Here is a 19,817-nt window from a genome sequence, read left to right on the forward strand (position 1 = left end):
GCTAAGTTTCATTAAAAAAAATGGACAAATGCAGTTCACAGGATTGGGAAAGAAGGAGCTGTATGTCTTCATGCTCAAGGAGCATACTGCACTGATTTGATTTATTATTGTCACATGTATTGAGATGCAGTGAAAAGTATTGTTTGTTATACAGACAAAGCATACCATTCATAGAGTACATAGGGGAGAAGGAAAGGAGAGGGTGTAGAATATACTGTTATAGTCATAGTCAGTGTGTAAACAAAGATCAGCTTAATATATGATAGATCCATTCAAAAGTCTGATGGCTGCAGGGAAGAAGCTGCTGTTGAGTTGGTTGATACATGACCTCAGACTTTTGTATCTTTTTCCTGACCGAAGAAGGTGGAAGAGAGCGGCAAATCTGTAAAGACCCTGTTACTTACACCAAGATAGTGAGGGGTGCGATTATAATCTCCTGATGCTGGGCTCCATTCCTTCATGTTCACTAAAGCAGTCATTCTGAAAATATGGCTCTATTGGAGTCACCTTAGGTGATCTCCTGCAATCAGCGATTCTCCCTGTGGAGTTTGGGAACTCAGCATCAGCCACAGGTACAGTGAGTTTAAGCGACTGTCACACACAGTAAAAAGCCCCCTCTGCATATCCAGCACACCGCCACGTCCCCTCCCCCATGGGCTCGCCATTCACACGATCTGGCAGGTTGTTTGAAGCAAAGCAGAGGAAATGGCAGGGGTCCATGGAGCTGCTGAGATTTAGCTGGCAAGGCACTGAGGCTCAGGAAATCTAAACACTGGTTCCCATGGCAATAGGCTGATTAAACAGATTTGCTGCTCTTAAGTGAAATTTGATGCCAGAATGGATTTCTGTTCTCGCGGCAGATTATCTGACGCCGTAATTCAGCACCAAAAGGAGAATCATTGTGCAGACAAATAACAGCCTGACTGCTAGAAATACAACTCATGCAATGGATTAAAACCATGGGGCTTAAAGATGTAGGCAGCCTGACGTGAGGTCTGAACAAAACTATTGCTTCACTTTGCAGTATGGGGCTGCTTAAACTGACTGCAATCTCCGAGGAAGCAGAGATTTCAAGTCAGGACGATACTTTCTCCTCCATTTTCAGAGTGTAATCTGAGAGATGCCAGTTAACTTAGGGCGAGGCATGCCAGATTTGCCAAATCTCAATCTCGTCAAATTCATCCTGGAATGGGCAAGTGAACAGTGCATTGTGACCCTGTACAAACTGAACTATATATAATGTACTTCCTGTCATTAGCAATACAGTCCTGAACTCCAAATGTCCCTGAGTGACTCAAGGGGATCACATCTTGAAAAAGATAAATAGAGTCACTGATTACTGTGTTGAAATTAGAATATTTTTTGTGATAAAATCATCAAGGTGAACAATCTTTGAATTTTTATTTTGTGACTGACCCCTCACCTACCTGAGATTGGGCAGTGACTGACCCATCACCTACCTGAGGCTGAACATTGCACTGACCTCCTCTTCTACCTGAGACTGGACACTGACTGATGCCTCACCTCCCCAAGACTCAACATTGCACCGACCCCTCACCTACCTGAGGCTGGATATTGCACTGAACCCTCACCTACCCGAGGCTGGATATTGCACTGAACCCTCACCTACCCGAGGCTGGATATTGCACTGACCCCTCACCTACCCGAGGCTGGATATTGCACTGACCCCTCACCTACCTGAGACTGGACACTGCACTGACTGACCTCTCACTTACCTGAGACTGGACACTGCATGGACCCCCTCATCTACCTGATACTGGACATTGCGCTGACCCCTCACCTACCTGAGACTGGGCATTGACTGACCCCTCACCTACCTGAGATAGGTCACTAACTGACAACTCACCTACCTGAGACTGGGCATTGACTGACCCCTCACCTACCTGAGACTGGACACTGACTGACCCCTCACTTACCTGAGATAGGTCACTAACTGACACCTCACCTACCTGAGACTGGACATTGACTGACCCCTCACCTACCTGAGACTGGACATTGACTGACCCCTCACCTACCTGAGATAGGTCACTAACTGACACCTCACCTCCCTGAGACTGGACATTGCACTGACCCCTCACCTACCTGAGAATGGGCAGTGACTGACCCCTCATCTACCTGAGATTGGACACTGCACTGACCCCTCACCTACCTGAGACTGGACATTGCACTGACCCCTCACCTACCTGAGACTGGACATTGCACTGACCCCTCACCTACCTGAGATTGGACACTGCACTGACCCCTCACCTACCTGAGACTGGGCATTGACTGACCCCTCACCTACCTGAGATGGGTCACACAAGTGTCAGGCAATGACCATCCAACAAGAGAGAATCTAACCATCGCCCATCAACATTCAATGGCATTACCATCACTGAATCCCCCATTATCAACATTCTGGGGGTTGGGGGGGGCATCACCATTGACCAGAACTTAACTGGATTAACTTTTTAAATAGTGGGATTATAAGAGCGGGTCAGAGGTCAGTAATCCTATAACGAGTAACTCATTCCTGACTTTCCAAAGCCAATCCACCATCGACAAGACACAGGTCAAGCATGTGATGGAATACTCCCTACTTGCCTGGATGAGTGAAGCGCCAACAACATTCAAAAAGCTTGACATCATTCTGGATAAAGCAGCCCAACCCATTGGCACCCCTTCCACAAACATTCACTCCCTCCACCACTGAAACATAGCGGCAGCCTTGTGAACCATCTACAAGATGCTTTACAGGAACCACCAAGTCACCTCAGACAACGCCTTCCAAACTCACAATTGCTATCATCTAGATGATCAAGGGCTGCAGATAACTGGGAACACTACCACCTGGAAGTTCCCCTCCAAGCCACACACCATCCTGACTTGGAAATATATCACCGTTCCTTCACTGTTGCTGGGTCAAAATCCTGGAGCTCCCTCCCTAACAGCACTTCATGGACTTCAATGGTTTAAGAAGACAGCTCACCAAAACCTTCTCAAGGGCAATTAGAGATGGGCAATGAATGCTGGCCAGCCACCAAAGTCCATGCCCCATGAATGAATTTACAAAGTGTGGCTTGAATTTTAGCCTTATTTCAGCCTCTCCATTAACAATGGAGTGAATTCCACAGCTTTAAACCCTACTGTAGGAAGAAGTTGCTTCTGTTCCAAATCTCAGCCTCGTGTGGGGGAGGGGAAGGGAACTTCACTGTTTCCTCCAGCCTCATTTACATTTTCAAACAATGTTTGGTAGTTAACTATCAATCATCATTAACTGGTGCATTCTCCATGGCTATGCCTCTACCAATCAATCTAATTGCCAATCAACTGGCACCTTCTTCTCACACAGTAATGGTTGTTGTTTCACCTGATACTGATATTCTTGGGGTTGTCCTGGTGAGTGCAGGATGAAAAGTTTCGCTATGTCCCTTTTTTTAAACCAATATTTGAGATCATATGACTCGAGTGACCATTTTGAAATCTTAACATTCAGTTGAAAATTCAGAAGCAGGCCAGTCTGCTGATTTACCTCCAGTCTGCAAGATCAACAGCAGATCTCCAACAACTCGCAGCGCTTCTATTGCTTACCAAGCCTATATACAGCAATCTCATCTCAATTCATTGCCATCCACTTCAAGGGATTCTGCATTACCGCCTTCTACCAGGAACCTGCCAGAACTGGAACTTCTCTGTTAAGGAATCTCCGTCTGGACTTCTCACATTCTGGACTCTGAAAATCATGTGAAATGATATCCATTTCTGTGGGTTAAGTTATTCACGGTTGTAACTCCTCTTTTCTAGCCCCATTAATATAAGTTTGTGTGAAATTGTGATCATCCCCCTGGGTTTGAATGTGTGAATAAACTAATCTTCTGGTTTAATCATAAACAGAGTTTGGTGAAGTCACTTTAAAATTGGACTTCTCAAATTGAGGGTTTGGGGAAATGATTAAAAAACACCTCTTCTTGCAGTGAGAGGATGAAGGTGTTCAGTTTTGCTGCTGTCTCCTGTCAGTAACAGAAATATTTGTTTTTTTATTCTGTAGCATATGAACGTTTCAGTGGACTGAATTACAGCATGTTTAATGAAACAATGCAAGTCTGAATAATCCATTTTCAAACATCTTTTTGGATGACTCTTTCTCGCTATCAAAAATGAACTTTCCACTGCTCCAAATCCCTTTCCTCCAATATTCACTTTTTTGATGATATTCCCAATTTTCCCTGCACACTCCCTCTATTCTCCATTCTTCCTCTGGAGTTCCCTCTTTCATGTTGGCCCCTCTCTGCTATCAATCAATCATTCTAAGTGACCAAACTGGCCACATCCCCTTATCCAGGACTTTATGTGAGTGCTTTAAATTTAGGGGGGAATTGGAATGCTGCAGGGCCCCTGCCTCTTATGGTCACAAGATGCTTTAAGTTTATTGAGCTCTTTGAGAGAGCCTTCCCCTTGACACCTCTTCTGTGCTGAACCATGATGAGGTTGGCTGGGTGGGAGATGAGATTAGTGCTCAATGTCAATGAACAAGCCCACTTTGAGACTTGACACCATGGTTACTGCCTACACATGCAGGTTGTTTGTGGTCAGTTTTACAATTCCATCCATTTGTCTTGCTCCTCCCTATCTTTATAACATCCCACCAACCCTGAGAATGGTGCACTCCCTCAGTTCTGGTGTCTTGCACGTCACCAGTTTGAATCAGTCTATGTGCTTTCAGCTATCCAGGTCCTAAGTTCCAGAATTCCCTCTGAGCATCTCTACCTCTCAAACTCCTTTGAAATACTCCATAAAACCTAATTCTTTGACCATGCTTTGGTCACTGATCCTAATATCTTTTTATGTGGGTTGGTATCAAACTGCACCTGTTGCCAGGCCTGTGAAGCACATATTTTACGATAAAGGTGCATATTGTTGTTCAATTTAAAGGGACAACCCACCCATTAAATATTTGTTAAACCTCACTGAAGGGAGAAGAACTGGATCTCATTTTTTTAAAAATGGCAGCTCATGTGGGATACAACAATGGTCTTGTGTGTGAATAGTATCATCACATGGTGTGTCTGTAAAGAGGAGAAGGTGCTTTGTAGAAGTGGTGTTCCTTTAAGAGACTTGCAAACCCAGGATCGTGTTCATGTTTAAAGTCTGGGTTGAGAATTGGGGGTGAAATTGTTATGTGAACCAAGCATGTGAAGATCGGGACTTGCTTATCCAATCCTGCACCAAAAGTGTGATTGTGTTTAACGGGACACTATTCTAAATCTGTTACTGCAAGGGCCAAATAGTGTTTGTGACAGCACTAAGAAAGAGATCAAACATCGGCATGGCAACGCAGCCAATTCATTTCTGGAAATGTTCAAGCTGCTCCTGGATGTTTATTTAATGGACAAGAGTCTGAAACAAGAAAATACAAAGCAGCCAGAGGGCTGACACCATCGGGTCACACTAATCTAATCAGAGATACAATATCACACAGTGGGCTGTCGAACACTCCAAAATCATCCCCGTCATCAGCCCTCACAGCATGAGCCTACTTAAACTCCACACACACAATGTACAGGAATCTGTACTGTACATACCAATCATTCATAGGATATATGTGGATTTGTAACACTCAGTCTGTGCAGGAATCTGTACACAGTATGTACGGGGTTCTGAGTATGGGAGGGGAGGTCTATCAACAGTCGGAACAAGGATCTTATGGTATTATAGAATCACACAATACTGAAGGAGACCTTGTGGCTCATTATGCCCTGGCTGGCACTTTGAAAGAGATATCCAATTAAGCTCATTCCTCAGCCATTTACCTTGTAATTTTTTCCTTTACAAGTAATTATCCAATTCCCTTTTGAAAGTTACTATTAAATCTGTTTCCACCCCATGACCAGGCACACATTCCAGATCACAACAACTCACTGTTCATTGCTTATATAAATGCCTGATCAAACAAGCTTCTCATCTTCATCTTACTTCAGCGTAGCTCAAACCTTTTTGCTTACTCAATAAATTCAGTTTGCCAGATCACTTTGTCCCTTCCTTTGAAATATTGCTCATTCTATTGCTTTTCACCATCCGTAAGAAAATGTTCAGTACTCGATAATATATTGTCGATTGTGGATGGCCTGAACTCTCACTTCCTCAGGCCTCCCTCCCTTCACTTCTATCCAGTGTCACATTGAGGTCTTTCTCACCTTAAAAATCTAATAATAATGTGAAAATTATTTTTGCTTAATCCTTTTCCCCTCTTTTTTTGTTATTTTTGATATTTTATGGTGCTTGGTTTTATACACAGCCTGCAAGGGGATCTGTACAAAGGCTGCATACAAGTCTCTGCACAGACAATATAGACTCTGTACATACAGCCTATGTATGGGAGGCCTGTATAGCACAGGCAGATTGCAAAAGGAACTGTACAGCATATAGACTGTTTATTGCACTGTAAATAGACTGTATATTGCACTGTATATGGACTGTATATTGCACTGTACATAGACTATATTGCACTGTATATAGACTGTATAATGTACTGCATACAGACTATATTGCACTGTATATAAACTGTATATTGCACTCTATATAGACTGTACCAACTTTTGTACACAAATTCTAAGGGCTCTCTACTGCCTTGAGAATATTTCGATTCTGAACTTTAGAGACAGAGCAAACAATGGGAGGGATCAGAGACAGGAGGAAAAGCAATTGTGTAAGTCAGGTGAATTGAAATGTATTTTGAGCAGAGGAATGTCAGAAATTAAACAGTTACCGCCAGGTTAATAGCTGGTGATACTTTGTGACGTGGAATGACAAATTTGGACCTGTGAGTGGAAGTGGGATCAGCGACACCGTACCTGGAGAGATCTCACAGTTGTCCTCATCACTGCTGTCTTGGCAGTTATTCACTCCGTCACACAGAAAGCTTTTGTCGATACACCTCCCATTCTTACAGTGGAAACGGGCTGTCGAGCATAACAGGGGATTTGCTGCTATGAAATACAAAGAACAGCATTAGAGAGTACACACAGCTGATTGTCAAGAACTGACTGCTAAATCAAGAGAAATGGAAACTCTACTGTACACAGACTAAGAGTAGCACCGTGCGATACAAAGACTGACACAACATCTGTCCTATCTGATACATTGAGCTGGATTCAATGCAGTCTGTCGCGATGGAAGAAATGGCGGCCAGACCCTCTTAATCATGGAAGAGACCCTAAGTCAGACTCCCCTGTGAAGGGGAAACCTACTGCCATTAACTGGGAGGATGGAAGTGGTGGGTGTGGGATTCACAACCATGGGATATCAATCAGGTTCATTGCAAAGCCATTATCCCCGAAAACACCACAATTTAATGGTGGCTCAGGGATTAAATGAGAGCCGCATGGGTCTCCTGGGCTCTTGGAAGGTTGTCAAGCAGACCCAGCCAATGGACACCGAGGGCTCCTTGTTCAGTTCAATTGCCTGTTCTTAGGACCCTGCATCAGGAAAGGGGAAGCCACTGAAAGTCACAACCCCCGCCCTTGTCCCCAGTGACCCCGCCACACCCACTACTTCTGTCTACCATTCCGTGATCACCATCACTCACCTGTGGTCTCTGATCCCACAATGATCCCGGAACCACAGTGGTGCATTTTTGCCAGTTGCCATTGGGCAGGAACTCTTGGTCATCTGGACATGCAGCTCTGATAACCCCAATCGTTAGAAAGGCCAAGGGTAGCAACTTAAATACGTGGAGGGCATGAAATACAGTAGGGACTCCCCTAAGAAACTGAACAGGGTGCCCCATCAATTCCCCAACCAATGGGAACGACCTGTACCAGATGGACATGGGGACTGACGCGGTTACTGTGTGTTATACACAGACTGACAGAGGCACTGTGTGTTATACCGAGACCAAGCCAATTGGATTGGTCTATAGCATATTTCCACACTTGTAGTAACTTTATAGTTTGGTCCTGGGGGGATAATTTAGTAATAGGATATTTCTTCAGTTGTTGAGAATATTAAGTGATTTTAAATGGCCTTCAGTTTCGATTTCTCTTGCTGCTGTACTGATCTGTCAGTGTTGATTACAGCAATCAGGGGAACTCACTCAGACTCACGCACTGGTTAAGCAATAAAGTGAAGATGAAAAAGATGTGCCTATATATAGTGAATCGCAGTAAGACTGCTGTTCTCAGCAGGGGATAAACTCTAGTTTACAACATCCTGACACTGCCATTCTGACACGTGGATCTTGAGGAAGCAAACAGATATTTCAGGAGCAGAAATTTGATATGTGCCCATTAGAAGCTTTAGTCTAACGACTGCCAGACTGAGGTCCCAGCCAGTTGTTTCTTCAGGCCTGGCAGACAACAGGCACCCTGATGTCAGTCACACTGCAATTACAAAGCTCAAGATAAAGGCCAGCCAGCATGTTAAGTCATACTAGGAGTCAGCGGGGGAGAGGGGAGATTGGAAGGAAGTGTGAGGGGAGGGGGATGCTGTGGGGTGTCAGTCCCAGAATGTGCAGTTGGTCTTGGAGAAGGGAAAAGGGAGGTAATCCCAAAATTTGGTAGAGGCAATCACAGGGAATAGGGTTTGAGGTAAGAGGATGGAGAAAGCACTGGTATGGTGATGCCAGAGGTTGTGAGGAGAGAGTGGGATGGTGGGTTGATCTTCGAGAGAAGATAGGTGGGAATGGGTTCCTGAACATGCCAGCAGATTCTGGCATTTTAATCAGGGGTTCACAGGTGAGTGTTGGTTAGCTCAGTTGGCTGGATGGCTGGTTAGTGATGCAGAGCGACGCAAACAGTACGGGTTCAATTCCTGTACCAACTGAGGTCATCCATGAGGTCCCCACCTTCTCAACCTTACCTCATACCTGAGATGTGATGACCCTCAGGTTAAATCACCACCAGTCAGCTCCTTCCTTCAAAGAGGAAAGCAGCCTACGGTTATCTGGGACTATGGTGACCACGCCTTACAGTACAAGTGGTAGCTAGTGCACACACTTGTCAGGTTACTATTATTTCTATTTGCAATCAGATGCCAGGTTGCCTTACAGTCGACTGGGCAAATTCCCATCTTTAGAATCACACTAAGTTAGGGCTGTCCCTTTTCCCTATTTCAAGGTGAGATCAATGGTGTCCACAATGCTTTGCTGTGAGATCTCACAGAACTACACAGTGCAACTCTCCCCCACTCAGTTTCAGCTATCATTAATGTTTAAAATTAAAGTTTAGTGTCACAAGTGGGCTTACACTAACACTGCAACAAAGTTACTGTGAAAATCCCCTTGTCGCCACACTCCGGCACCTGTTTGGGTACACTGAGGGAGAATTTGGCATGGTCAATGCACCTAACCAACACATCTTTTGGACTGTGGGAGGAAACTGGAGCACCCCCATGCAGACATGGAGACAGCATGCAAACTCCACACAGACAGTCACCCAATTACGAATTGAATCTGGGTCCCCGGTGCTGTGAGGCAGCAGTGCCACCGAGCCATATGTTACTGCTTTCCAAGTATACCAAGCTTATGTGACAACTTGCAGAGGAATTAACATGTTAAGCCCCAACATGCTGGAACAATCTCAATATTTTGCATACTGCAAAACCTCATCCCTTCACAGAATATAAGAACTGGCTTATAGATGCCCAAAAACTTCCCTCTGTTCCTGTTGAGAATGAGTTTAGTCAGAGTGTACTGATGTCTCTAAACGGTTGGTCAGCAAGAGGACCATCAGGGCTTCATGGGAATGCTTTGAAAGGTCACTGGCAAAAGAACCAGAGGGGTCTGGAGGAGACCTTTTCATTGTGATCTAGAAAGCCCTGTCAGAAAAGATGATGAAATACATTTCAAAAGGGATTTGGATAAATAAGAGGAGGAAAATTTTCAGGATTTTGGGGAAATGTCTAAAGAGACGGATTAATGGGATAGCTCGACCAAAGCACCAGCATAGGAATGATGGCTGAATGGCCTCCTTTAATTCTGGAATATTCTATATAACATCACAAATGACTTCATCGCGGTAACATCACAAGAGGAAACTCCTGAAGCTCCTTTTACATGAAGCAAAGGGATTGTGTTAACAAACTACTGCTTCAATACTCTCAAATGAGGCCGCAGCCAGCCAACTGCACACTGTCAAATAAGATTAGATACGGTGATTTTATAACTTTAACCTTTACCAGGCTGAGCAAACAGCAGTGCCCTGTGGCCACTGCAACAGAGTAAGGAGAGTTTCAAAGGGTTAAAATAATAGTTGAAGTTACATGGACTGAGTGCCAGTGAAGACCGGCTTTCCTCTTTGAAAATAAGTTTTCCATTGACAGGAACTCCGATTAACTCTTAGTGTGCATACTTCGTTTGAAATTGAGTCCCATCTTCTTATGGCCTAAACAGTGGGACGATCAAGAGGGTGTGAGATACTTCCATAGGGAGGCAGATGAACATGTTAAATGCCATTGCAAATTCCTGTGGAAAAGCTGTAATGGAATTTGTGGCAAACACAGTGACATAGGAACAGAAACTTAGGAGCAGGAGTGGACCATTCAGCCCTTTGGGCCTGCTCCATCATTCGATGAGATTATGGCTGATCTGGTTGTGGTCTCAGCTGCACTTTCTTGTCTGCCCCCCATAGCCCTTGACTCCCTCGTCCATCAAAATATATCTAACTTTGCCTTCAATAAATTCAACAAATAAATTCAGCTCAGCCTCTGCTCTGGGGAAACAGCATTCCAGAGACAAATCACTCACTGAGAAAAAAAATTCTCCTCATCTCTGTCTTAAAAGGGAGACCTCTTTTTCTTCAACTAAGTTCCCTAGTTCCAGTCTCTTGCACTAGAGGAAACATCCTCCCAGTATCCATCCTATCGAGGCTCTTCAGGATCTTATATGTTTCAATAAGATGACCTCTCATTCTTCCAAATTCCAGTGAGTACAGGCTTGGCCTATTCAAACTTTCTTCATAAGATAAGGCCTTCATTCCAACATATCACGACTAATTTTTATGCGATGTGCTTCTGCAGTAAAATTAAAGTGACCTATCACACCTCTTGTGTTTGGTGAAATTCTGTGATTCCATTTTATGTTGTGTCGCAACATATTTCATGTTGCAATATATGTGGGACTGTCACCATCACTAGAGTCTTCACAAGGACAACAAGTCACTGGGTGAGATGTGTTAACCTTCCTAAACATTGCAAGGTGATGATGGGGGTGGGATTTGGGATGGGGGAAGGGAACTGTCAAGTGCTCTCTGAAAACGTGAGCATAGAAAACAAAGTGAGTACACACCACCAGCGAGCAGTATGTGACCGCAGAAAGGATTGAAACTGGGGCAGAAATAAACAATAAAGAGCAATGGAATGGCGCAGACTGTCTGGCCACACAATTGAAAGCTGTTCACATTGAACAGGCAGCCATGCAACACTCTCTCATTCTTTTTGGGACTGCATGGGTGATTTATTTAAGTGTATGGTCCCTTTAAATTTTCTTGTGGATGTAACTTAATGAAGCTGACTTGTACACAGCCTAGATGGGACAGTTAGGGTTCCCGTGGAATTTCCAGGGAATACTGTTGCCAGCTCTCCAAGACTGTCTTGGAGACTCCCAGGATTATAGATTAATCTCTTGGATGCAAGCAACCTGGGAGAAAAATCATGAAAATAAACTGTGTTTTTTTAAGCTTTCTTCGTTATAAAATAATAACCCCTTTTGGGAAAAGGACTATTTGACTAGGCAGAAATTGGAAGGTCATGTGGTGAAACCTTTCAGAATCTGAGTTGGCAATCCAAGAAACATTAGGAATTAGGTGTATGATCCGATAAGGGATGAGACAGATTCCATAACCATATCAGGAAAAGGTTCTATATGTTCAGAAAATTGAAATGATTGACATTTTTGAACCACTGAGTAAAACCAGTTTGAAAGCGACTAAAGTTAGCTCCTTCCTCTCCTGGCATATCTAATTATCATGGAAATGAGGCTGAGAACACTTACTGCAGTTTTCCTCATCGCTTCCGTCAGGGCAATCCTCAAATCCATTACACCGGAAACGCCCAATGATACAGTGGACACCGCTGGCACAGGGGAAAAAGGTTGGTGCACACTTGGATTTGACTTTTGCTGTAGGGAGGTGAGAAAGAAAGATGAGAGCGAAATTCATGGGAAAAACAAATACCAACCTATCCAAACACCAAAGACAAAGGATCTGAGAGTCTGGAGCCCCCAAGTCTAAACTCCACAAGCCCTGTGAAATCCAAATCAGCTCTGCTCATTGACCCGTGACAGCAGGAATCACAATCAGGAAAATCAACAGCTGCCCTCAGATTAGAAATACTGCCTGAACTTGTCAGCCAATAAATCTGCCCATCCCTTTCCCCTCACTGCCGTTCCCAGCAGATGGCCTCTGGGAACGGGAGGGGTTCTGAAACTCTTTTCACACCAATGCCCTCTCGCCTTTGTTCCATCGTCGCAGTGTTACGATGACAACCAGAATGTGGCAGCTGGAAGTGGAGCCAAGTATAAAGAGCTACACAGGGGATGTGAGGAGCACATACAGGATTTGAAGTGGGAGCCTTAAGTCACACTCCTGTGCAGGACAGAGGGAGTGCTGCACTGTCAGAGGCGTTGTGTTTTGCACGAGGCCCTATGTACCCTCTCAGTTAGGCATAAAAAGATCTCCTGGAAAGCACATTTCCCTGTGCCTTTTGTCAATAATTATACCTCAAACAGTGCCTAAAACAGATTGTGTGGCCAGTTATCTCATTGTTATTTGTAGGAACTGCGAAAGGTTTTCCACATTGCAACTTTGACTTATGTTGAAAAGTACTTTAATGGTTGTAAAATGCTTTAGAATGTCTTGAGGCTGTGAAATATAGTTCATTCTTTCTTTTATCAAAAACACTTGCATTGCAGCCAGAGAATGCATGCTCCTATTGCCATGTGTGTATGCATAGCCCACACTGCAGAGGAAAGAATATGCACAGGCCTGGGCTTCCAATCCTCAGTTATACCCTGGGAGGGCAACAGAGAGAGGGAGTCCTCATCACACTTTCATGAATCTCCTTGCTGGCCCATTCTCATTATTGGGATGTTGTATAGAGGAGCAAGGCCAAAATGGGGAATGGGGAGCTCGGAGGCCGTGTGACTTGTGTGAGCAGAGGGGAAATAAGGGAGAAGGGATTTTGAAATGAGAAGACCTTTTATAATTTTGGTTTCTTAAACCAAGTATTTTACAATTCCAGGATTGTACCAATCCATCTCAATTGACTTCAGTGAGGGTCGCTTCTGCAGATTGCTAATTGTTGCTTAATTGGCTAGTTTATTTTGATTCATAAATGTACAAATTTCCATTCTACCCCCTGGCCCCAGATTGGGTGGCATGCCGGTACTATAAACAGCAATGCACTGTGGTTTCATCAGCACAACTGAACGACTGTCAGCCAGGAGGAACAGTGGCACAGTGGTTAGCACCAGAGCCTCACAGCCGTAGGGACCTGGGTTCAATTCTGGCCTTGGATCGTTGTCTATGTGGAGTTTGCACATTCACCCCATGTCTGCATGGGTTTCCTCCCACAGTCCAAAGATGTGCACGTGGATTGACCATGCTAAATTGCCCCTTAGTGTCAGGGACACTAGCTAGGGTAAATAAACGGGGCTATGGGGATAGTGCGTGGATGGGATTGTGGTTTGTGCAGACTCGATGGGCCAAATGGCCTCATTACGCACTATAATGATTCTACGAGGAATGGTTACTTTGGGACAAGGTCAGAAAGGCTAACTGAACTTCTAAATTTCCCCAATTTATCTTGATGCTGGTGGTGGCTGAGTGATGGTTACACTACGCAAACCAATCAAGAAAGGAAGTCAAAGAAAAAGTTGCATTTAGATAGCACCATACAGACCTCAGTACATCCCACAGCATTTTGCAGCCAGTGAAGTACTATTGAAGTCTAGTCACTGACTTAACGTAGGAATATAAAAGCCGATTAAAAGGTAAATCTGACATTCATGAATACATTGGGTCAGGAAAGATGCAGGTATACAGTTGCCAACACAGTATAATCTTTAATTCATCATGTTTCTCCAGACACAAATATATTTGAATGTTGAGTAATTAATCATCAATCTGCTTCCAGTTTTCAGTGATGTATGACTGCCTGCCAATTCCGTCACAGATGACTGGGCACTTGAAAGGTAACACAGGTTTTAAATCACCCACAGAAAGACCTGGAACACAAGCAGTTTAAGATAAACAGTGAACTATCACTCACGACATTCCTTTTCATCGCTCTTGTCAAAGCAGTCAGGCAGGCCGTCACACTGCCAGGCACCTGGAATGCACTTGCCGTCGCTGCATATGAAGTTCCCGGGAATGTTGCACTCGTTGGTGAAATTGTTCCCTGGCAGGAGCTGGCTTTCTGTTTAAATGACAAAACATGGGCAACAAACCCAGTCAACAAGGAGAATGAATGAAGTTCGATCTGCAATGTTGTCATGGATTAAGCGAACATGTGCACTACATCTGAATGCCCATGCAGCTGTGTGTTGCACTTCATTGAATCCCTATAGTACAGAAGGAGGTCATTCAGCTCATCGAGTCTGTACCAACCACATCATGGCCCTATTCCCGTAATGCTACACTCTTACCTAACTAATCCCTCTGATACCAAGGGGCAATTTATCATGGCCAATCAACCTAACTTGCACATCTTTGGACTGTGGGATGAAACTGGAGAACCCAGAAGAAACCCACACAGACATGGGGAGAACGTGCAAACTCCACAGACAGTGACCCGAGGCCAAGTTTGCACGTTCTCCCTGTGTTTGTGTGGGTTTCCTCCGGGTGCTCCAGTTTCCTCCCACAGTTTAAAGATTTGTGGGTTAGATTGATTGGCCATGCTAAATTGACCCTAGTTGTAGAGTGCTTGTTTCTACTTTTAGCTGTATCTGCATATGTCTGTGAGCATTAGCGTACATTAAGGAAAGTGCTCGTGTTTGTGTGTATCTTTATATATAATTATATATTCTGGTCCAAGAACGTCACTGCTAGTGCATCAGTTGACTGGGGAATAAGAACTCAATTATTCAATGTTCAGAGTTTATTGTTTCACTTGAAGGTTACTGTGGCTCATGCTGTCTCTGATTGCAGGACCCATGAGCTGGTGGATGTATTTCACAGATACGTTAGAAATGCAGTAATTCCCACCTTCACTCTGCTGAGTAAACTGCAGCATGAATTGGAAATGTCTGTCGTCCTTGCGCTAAACAGGCTGACATTAATTTTCTTTCTGCTGGGAGGCAGGTAGAATATGTATAAGTGTGAACTTGTTGAGTTATTTTTAAACCCAGTATTTGTATTCTTCACTTCCACTTAAGAAATAAAAGTCTAAGGTCACGTATCAACTGACTCACAAACAACTTCTTTTCTGCTGCTGTTGGACTTTTGAATTAACCTACCTTTTATTAAGTTGATCTTTCTCTACATCCTAGCTGTCATTGTAACACTACATTCTGCATCCTCTCCTTTTCTTCTACCTCATGTACTCTGTAAACGGTATGCCTTGTCTGTATAGCGTGCAAGAAACACTTCTCTAATACACGTGACAATAGTAAATCAAATTAATCACATTTCTATTGCCTGTAACCTAACTTGTACCAAGTCCTGTTTACCCAACAGCCCTGACTACATTGGCTTCTGGTTCTGTAACACATTGAGGCTGCGATTCTTCCATCGCGACCCATAACTTCTCTGGTGGGTCGGGGTGGGAGAAACATGTTGCCGGTCTTGTTCTGGGATTTGCGCATGTGCCAGGAACGCATGCGCATCTCCCAGAGCCAGCAAACTGTCGCCAGCCAGACCATGCTGGAAACTGGTGGGAAAGAAAGCAATTTATTTGAATCTTTTTTTAATATGTTTTAAATGACTTTTAAATTTAGTTATCAGGAGCTCACCGGTCCGGATTGAATCTCCCACCCCACCAGGAGTACTTCATTCTGGCAAGGTTCACACTAGCTCCCCATGCTCGGGGAACTAGCAGGAGACCCTGCTAGAATAAAGGGGGGGGAGGTGCAATTGAGGCCCCCCAGGGCTTGGTCAGTCAGGGAGTGGTGCCCCTTTGGCTTGGGCACCCTAACAGTGCCAAAGGGCAAAGTGCCCAAGCTCAAGATGCACTTTGGCACTGCCCATCAAGCGGGGCCTATTGTGGATGGGGCCTAGGGATCCAGTTGCCACTCTGCATGGGATTGATGTGGGATGGAGGGAGTGCAGTGACTGGGGCTGGCATGGTCTGCAGGGGGTGCCCTGTCTCCGGGGGAGGGTCTGCTCAGGTGAAAGGGGTGGGGGGATTGCCACTGCTTGGGGGGGGGGGGGGGTGTTGGCTGGACATCAGGGCTCTCCGGCACAATGGGGGGTGGGAAATCAAGCCTGGCCCTGGAATTGTTGTGAGGCCGTGATCAGGCCGCAGGGAGGGAGTGGGGGTTGTGGTGGGGGGTGGGGGGTTGCGGTGCTGGCCAACGCTTGAACTGCCCAGCAAACGGAGAGGCTGACAGACCACTGTGCATATGCAGAGTTCCAGAACTGTCAAACTCTGGCACGAATAGGCCCCATCCCTCTGGGTTTTTAATCAGGTTCACAATTGGGGCCTCTGTAGTGCACAGAGTGGGGAGATTCAGGTGGAAGTTGAACTGACAAAACAGCTGGGATCCAGAAGTTTTCCTGCAATTCAGCACTTTCAGGAGAATTGTGGTCTGATTTTCACATTCTCGTTCTTGTTTTCAAATCCCTCCCTGGCCTTTGCTATCCACATCTCTGTAATCTTGTTCAGATCACAACCTTAAAAGATCTCCAATTCTGATCTCCTTTGCATCCCCGATTTTAATTACTGATGGCTACACTTTCCGCTATGTAGGGCTCAGCCTCTGCAATTTTGTCCCTAAGTTCCCCAACCCTCTTGCTTCCTTAAAGACAATCATTAAAATCTACCTGTTTGATCCAGATTTTGGTCATCTGTCTTCCTATCTCATGTGGCTTCGTGACTGATTATATTTGATAATGTCCTGTGAAGTGCTTTCAGACATTTTCCGGCTGGAAAGACGCTGGAAATAGCATGTTGTTATTAGTGTTGTTGTTATTGTGTGCCTCACACCAGACTGTTGAGGAATTGTTAAGCTGCTTTTTCTCTTGACAGCGCTGAGTGACATACTGTGTCCTTCCAGTATATTTCTGTTTTCATTCCACATTTCAAACATTTGCACCATTTTGTTTTGAAAAGCAGAAAGTAAATGCCCAAATCCTTGTGATTCTGCCATGACATTTAACTTGGAACAGTGCCTGTAATGTGAGGTTTGTAAGTTGTTCACAATGTGCTCCCTTCAACCAGTGTTCCTCTCCACCTGGAACGTGAAATGAAAGTGTCCACCATTCCAAGTGACCACAGGCTGCTCTTCTCTTTGAGGTGGAGAGTTGACTGGTGATGATTGAGCCTGAGGATCACCACACCTCAGGCGAGGGACAAGTTTGAGATGGCAGGGTCTTCATGAATAACATTGGTAGGAAGGGGAATTGAAACCCACGATATTGGTGTCCCTCTGCATCACAAGCCAACTGTCCAGCCAACTGAGCTAATCGACTCCCTACCTGGAATGTACAAATCCATTGAATAACTTGGATACAGATCAATGTACACTTCTGAATTGGCTTGTAACACAGCAGCAGTCAAAAGGCTTATTTCACAAAACCTCTTTCCAGCTGTTCACTTTTTTTTTGAAGACAAGATGGAAATGTCAGAATCTGATTTCTAAGATTCCCTCAAAGGAACCACAGTCAGAAAGATCAGTTCCCTACCTCACAGCGTGGCAGTAACACTATATCCGCTATCTGCTGGTTGACAATTAGCAGTTGCTAAGTTGACTTCTGAGCCACAGTGATTAATTCGACCCGAATTTTTATTACACCATTCACAACCCCCCAGATCCTTCCCAATCAATGAATTACTTTTGAAGTGTAGCCACTGTTGTAATCTTTGGATAAGTAGAAACAATGTTTTCTCAGAGTTGTGTAAATGTGGAACAGACTCCCAGCTACACTTTTCAGAGATTTCAAGACATGTAGTTCCCTCCAAATGTCACTGAATCCCAGCGAGCTTTAACCCAGACTAGATAATCACAAACCAATCCATCCCCCGGGTTTTCCAACGTGAACTGTGTGAAATCCAGTGCATAATCAGAGCACCAACTGAAGCTGAAAGGTCACTGGAGCAATTAAGGCCAAATCAACAGTATTTCTACTGGGAGTAGAATGCAAATGATATTCATGGATGATAATGGAGTTTAACACTCCCCAATGCTGTGGGTGTGTACCTCTCAACACATTAAACTTTTATTACCCATCAAACCTTCATCCCAGCAAGCCAGCTCATGACAATACGACCGGGGCCTTGAACTCTCAAGGGTTTCCATTATCTGCTATCCCATACGTCCTGCCCGTATATCAATGTGCTGTATCAAAATTAATAGCTCCTGTGTATAACTTGTTCACTCAAACAACAGGTTCAGTGCCAAACAGAAATTGTTCCTGTTTGCCAGGAATAGTGTTTTGTTCAGTAATACATAGCTGATACTGAAACACGTAGGAAATAATGATGACAGCGCGGTTGAGGAATATAAGGCCTCAGGCGACCTTAAAGAATGTCTCCTGTTATACCCGAGAATCAATGATGCTCAGACAGCTGGGTAATAGAGACAGGCCTCAGGCTGGAAGCATGTGTTCCTGTCAGCACGACACCACTGAGGACTCTGTGGCAAATTATTTTAGGTAATTGAAAATTCTATCAATTAAGCAGAAGATGAATAGATGTTTCAGATCCTGTACAAATGATACAGATTACTGGGTAGTACACTGTCACAGAAAGGGTGGTTCTGCATCCTCTAATTAACATCATAACAACCCTTACCCTCAACTCCAATTACTCCATCTCCATCCTTCCCTAATTACCAATTACAACTCGCATTTGCTCTAATTATGACTACAGCTCATAATTACTCTCGTTACTAATTGCAAATCATATCTATTCTAATTATCAATCACACACCCAACTCCCCTGTCCAGAGCCGCAGGCCAGGCTCCCCCCGTCCGGAGCCGCAGGCCCCGCTCCCCCCGTCTGGAGCCGCAGGCCTGGCTCCTCCTTCCGGAGCCACAGGCCTGGCTCCTCTGTGTGGAATCAGAGACCTGACTCCTCGTCTGGAATCACAAACCCAGGTCTTCCTTCTGGAATCAGAGACTCATCTCCTCTGTCCAGAATCGCAGACCCGGCTTCTCCATCTGGAATCTTATCTGGATAAATACATGAATAGGGAGGGAATAGAGGGATGTGAATTGAGTAAGGGCAGAAGATTTCTTTTAGTTTAGTTAGGGCACCATGATCAGCACAAGCCCGGAGGGTCAAATGGCCTGTTCCTGTGCTGTACTTTTCTTTGTTCTTTGTTTCTTCCCACAGTCCAAAGATGTGTAGGTTAGGTTGATTGGCCATGCTAAATTGCCCCTTTGTGTCAGGGGGATTAGGAAGGTAAGTGCATGGGATTATGGGGATTGGGCCTGGGTGGGATTGTTGTCGGTGTAGGTTTAATAGGCTGAATGGCCTTCTTCTACACTGTAGAAATTCTCTGAATATTCCCAATGATGGCTCCCCCACATTTCCTTGCCACGATAAGGAGAAGAATTCAGGTTCCAATAACTACCTCAGCAGGTACAGGCACTGAATCAATGTTGTTGGTGATGTTAACCACTTTACTTTTAGCCAACTAAGGTTGTCAACCCCCCTCCTCCATT

General features: G+C 44.6%; 1 protein-coding gene across 4 annotated transcripts in view; it reads right to left on the bottom strand.

Annotated features, from left to right (window-relative positions):
- Positions 1 to 19,817, bottom strand: part of ldlrad3 (low density lipoprotein receptor class A domain containing 3) — a 113,180-nt gene that overhangs the window by 45,004 nt on the left and 48,359 nt on the right. For 2 of the 4 annotated variants that reach the window (XM_080190519.1, XM_080190518.1), the window contains exons 2-4: positions 14,263 to 14,409; positions 11,987 to 12,112; positions 6,852 to 6,983 (exon numbers count right to left, since the gene is read on the bottom strand). In XM_080190519.1, the coding sequence (XP_080046645.1) occupies positions 6,852 to 6,983; positions 11,987 to 12,112; positions 14,263 to 14,409 (405 nt within the window). Of the gene's footprint in view, positions 1 to 6,851; positions 6,987 to 11,986; positions 12,113 to 14,262; positions 14,410 to 19,817 lie in introns of all 4 variants that reach the window. The other 2 variants (XM_080190517.1, XM_080190516.1) reach the window with 1 other exon arrangement.

The sequence above is a fragment of the Carcharhinus amblyrhynchos genome, chromosome 6 (genome assembly GCF_965287045.1).
Source record: "Carcharhinus amblyrhynchos chromosome 6, sCarAmb.v2.hapA, whole genome shotgun sequence".
Lineage (NCBI taxonomy): Eukaryota > Metazoa > Chordata > Chondrichthyes > Carcharhiniformes > Carcharhinidae > Carcharhinus > Carcharhinus amblyrhynchos.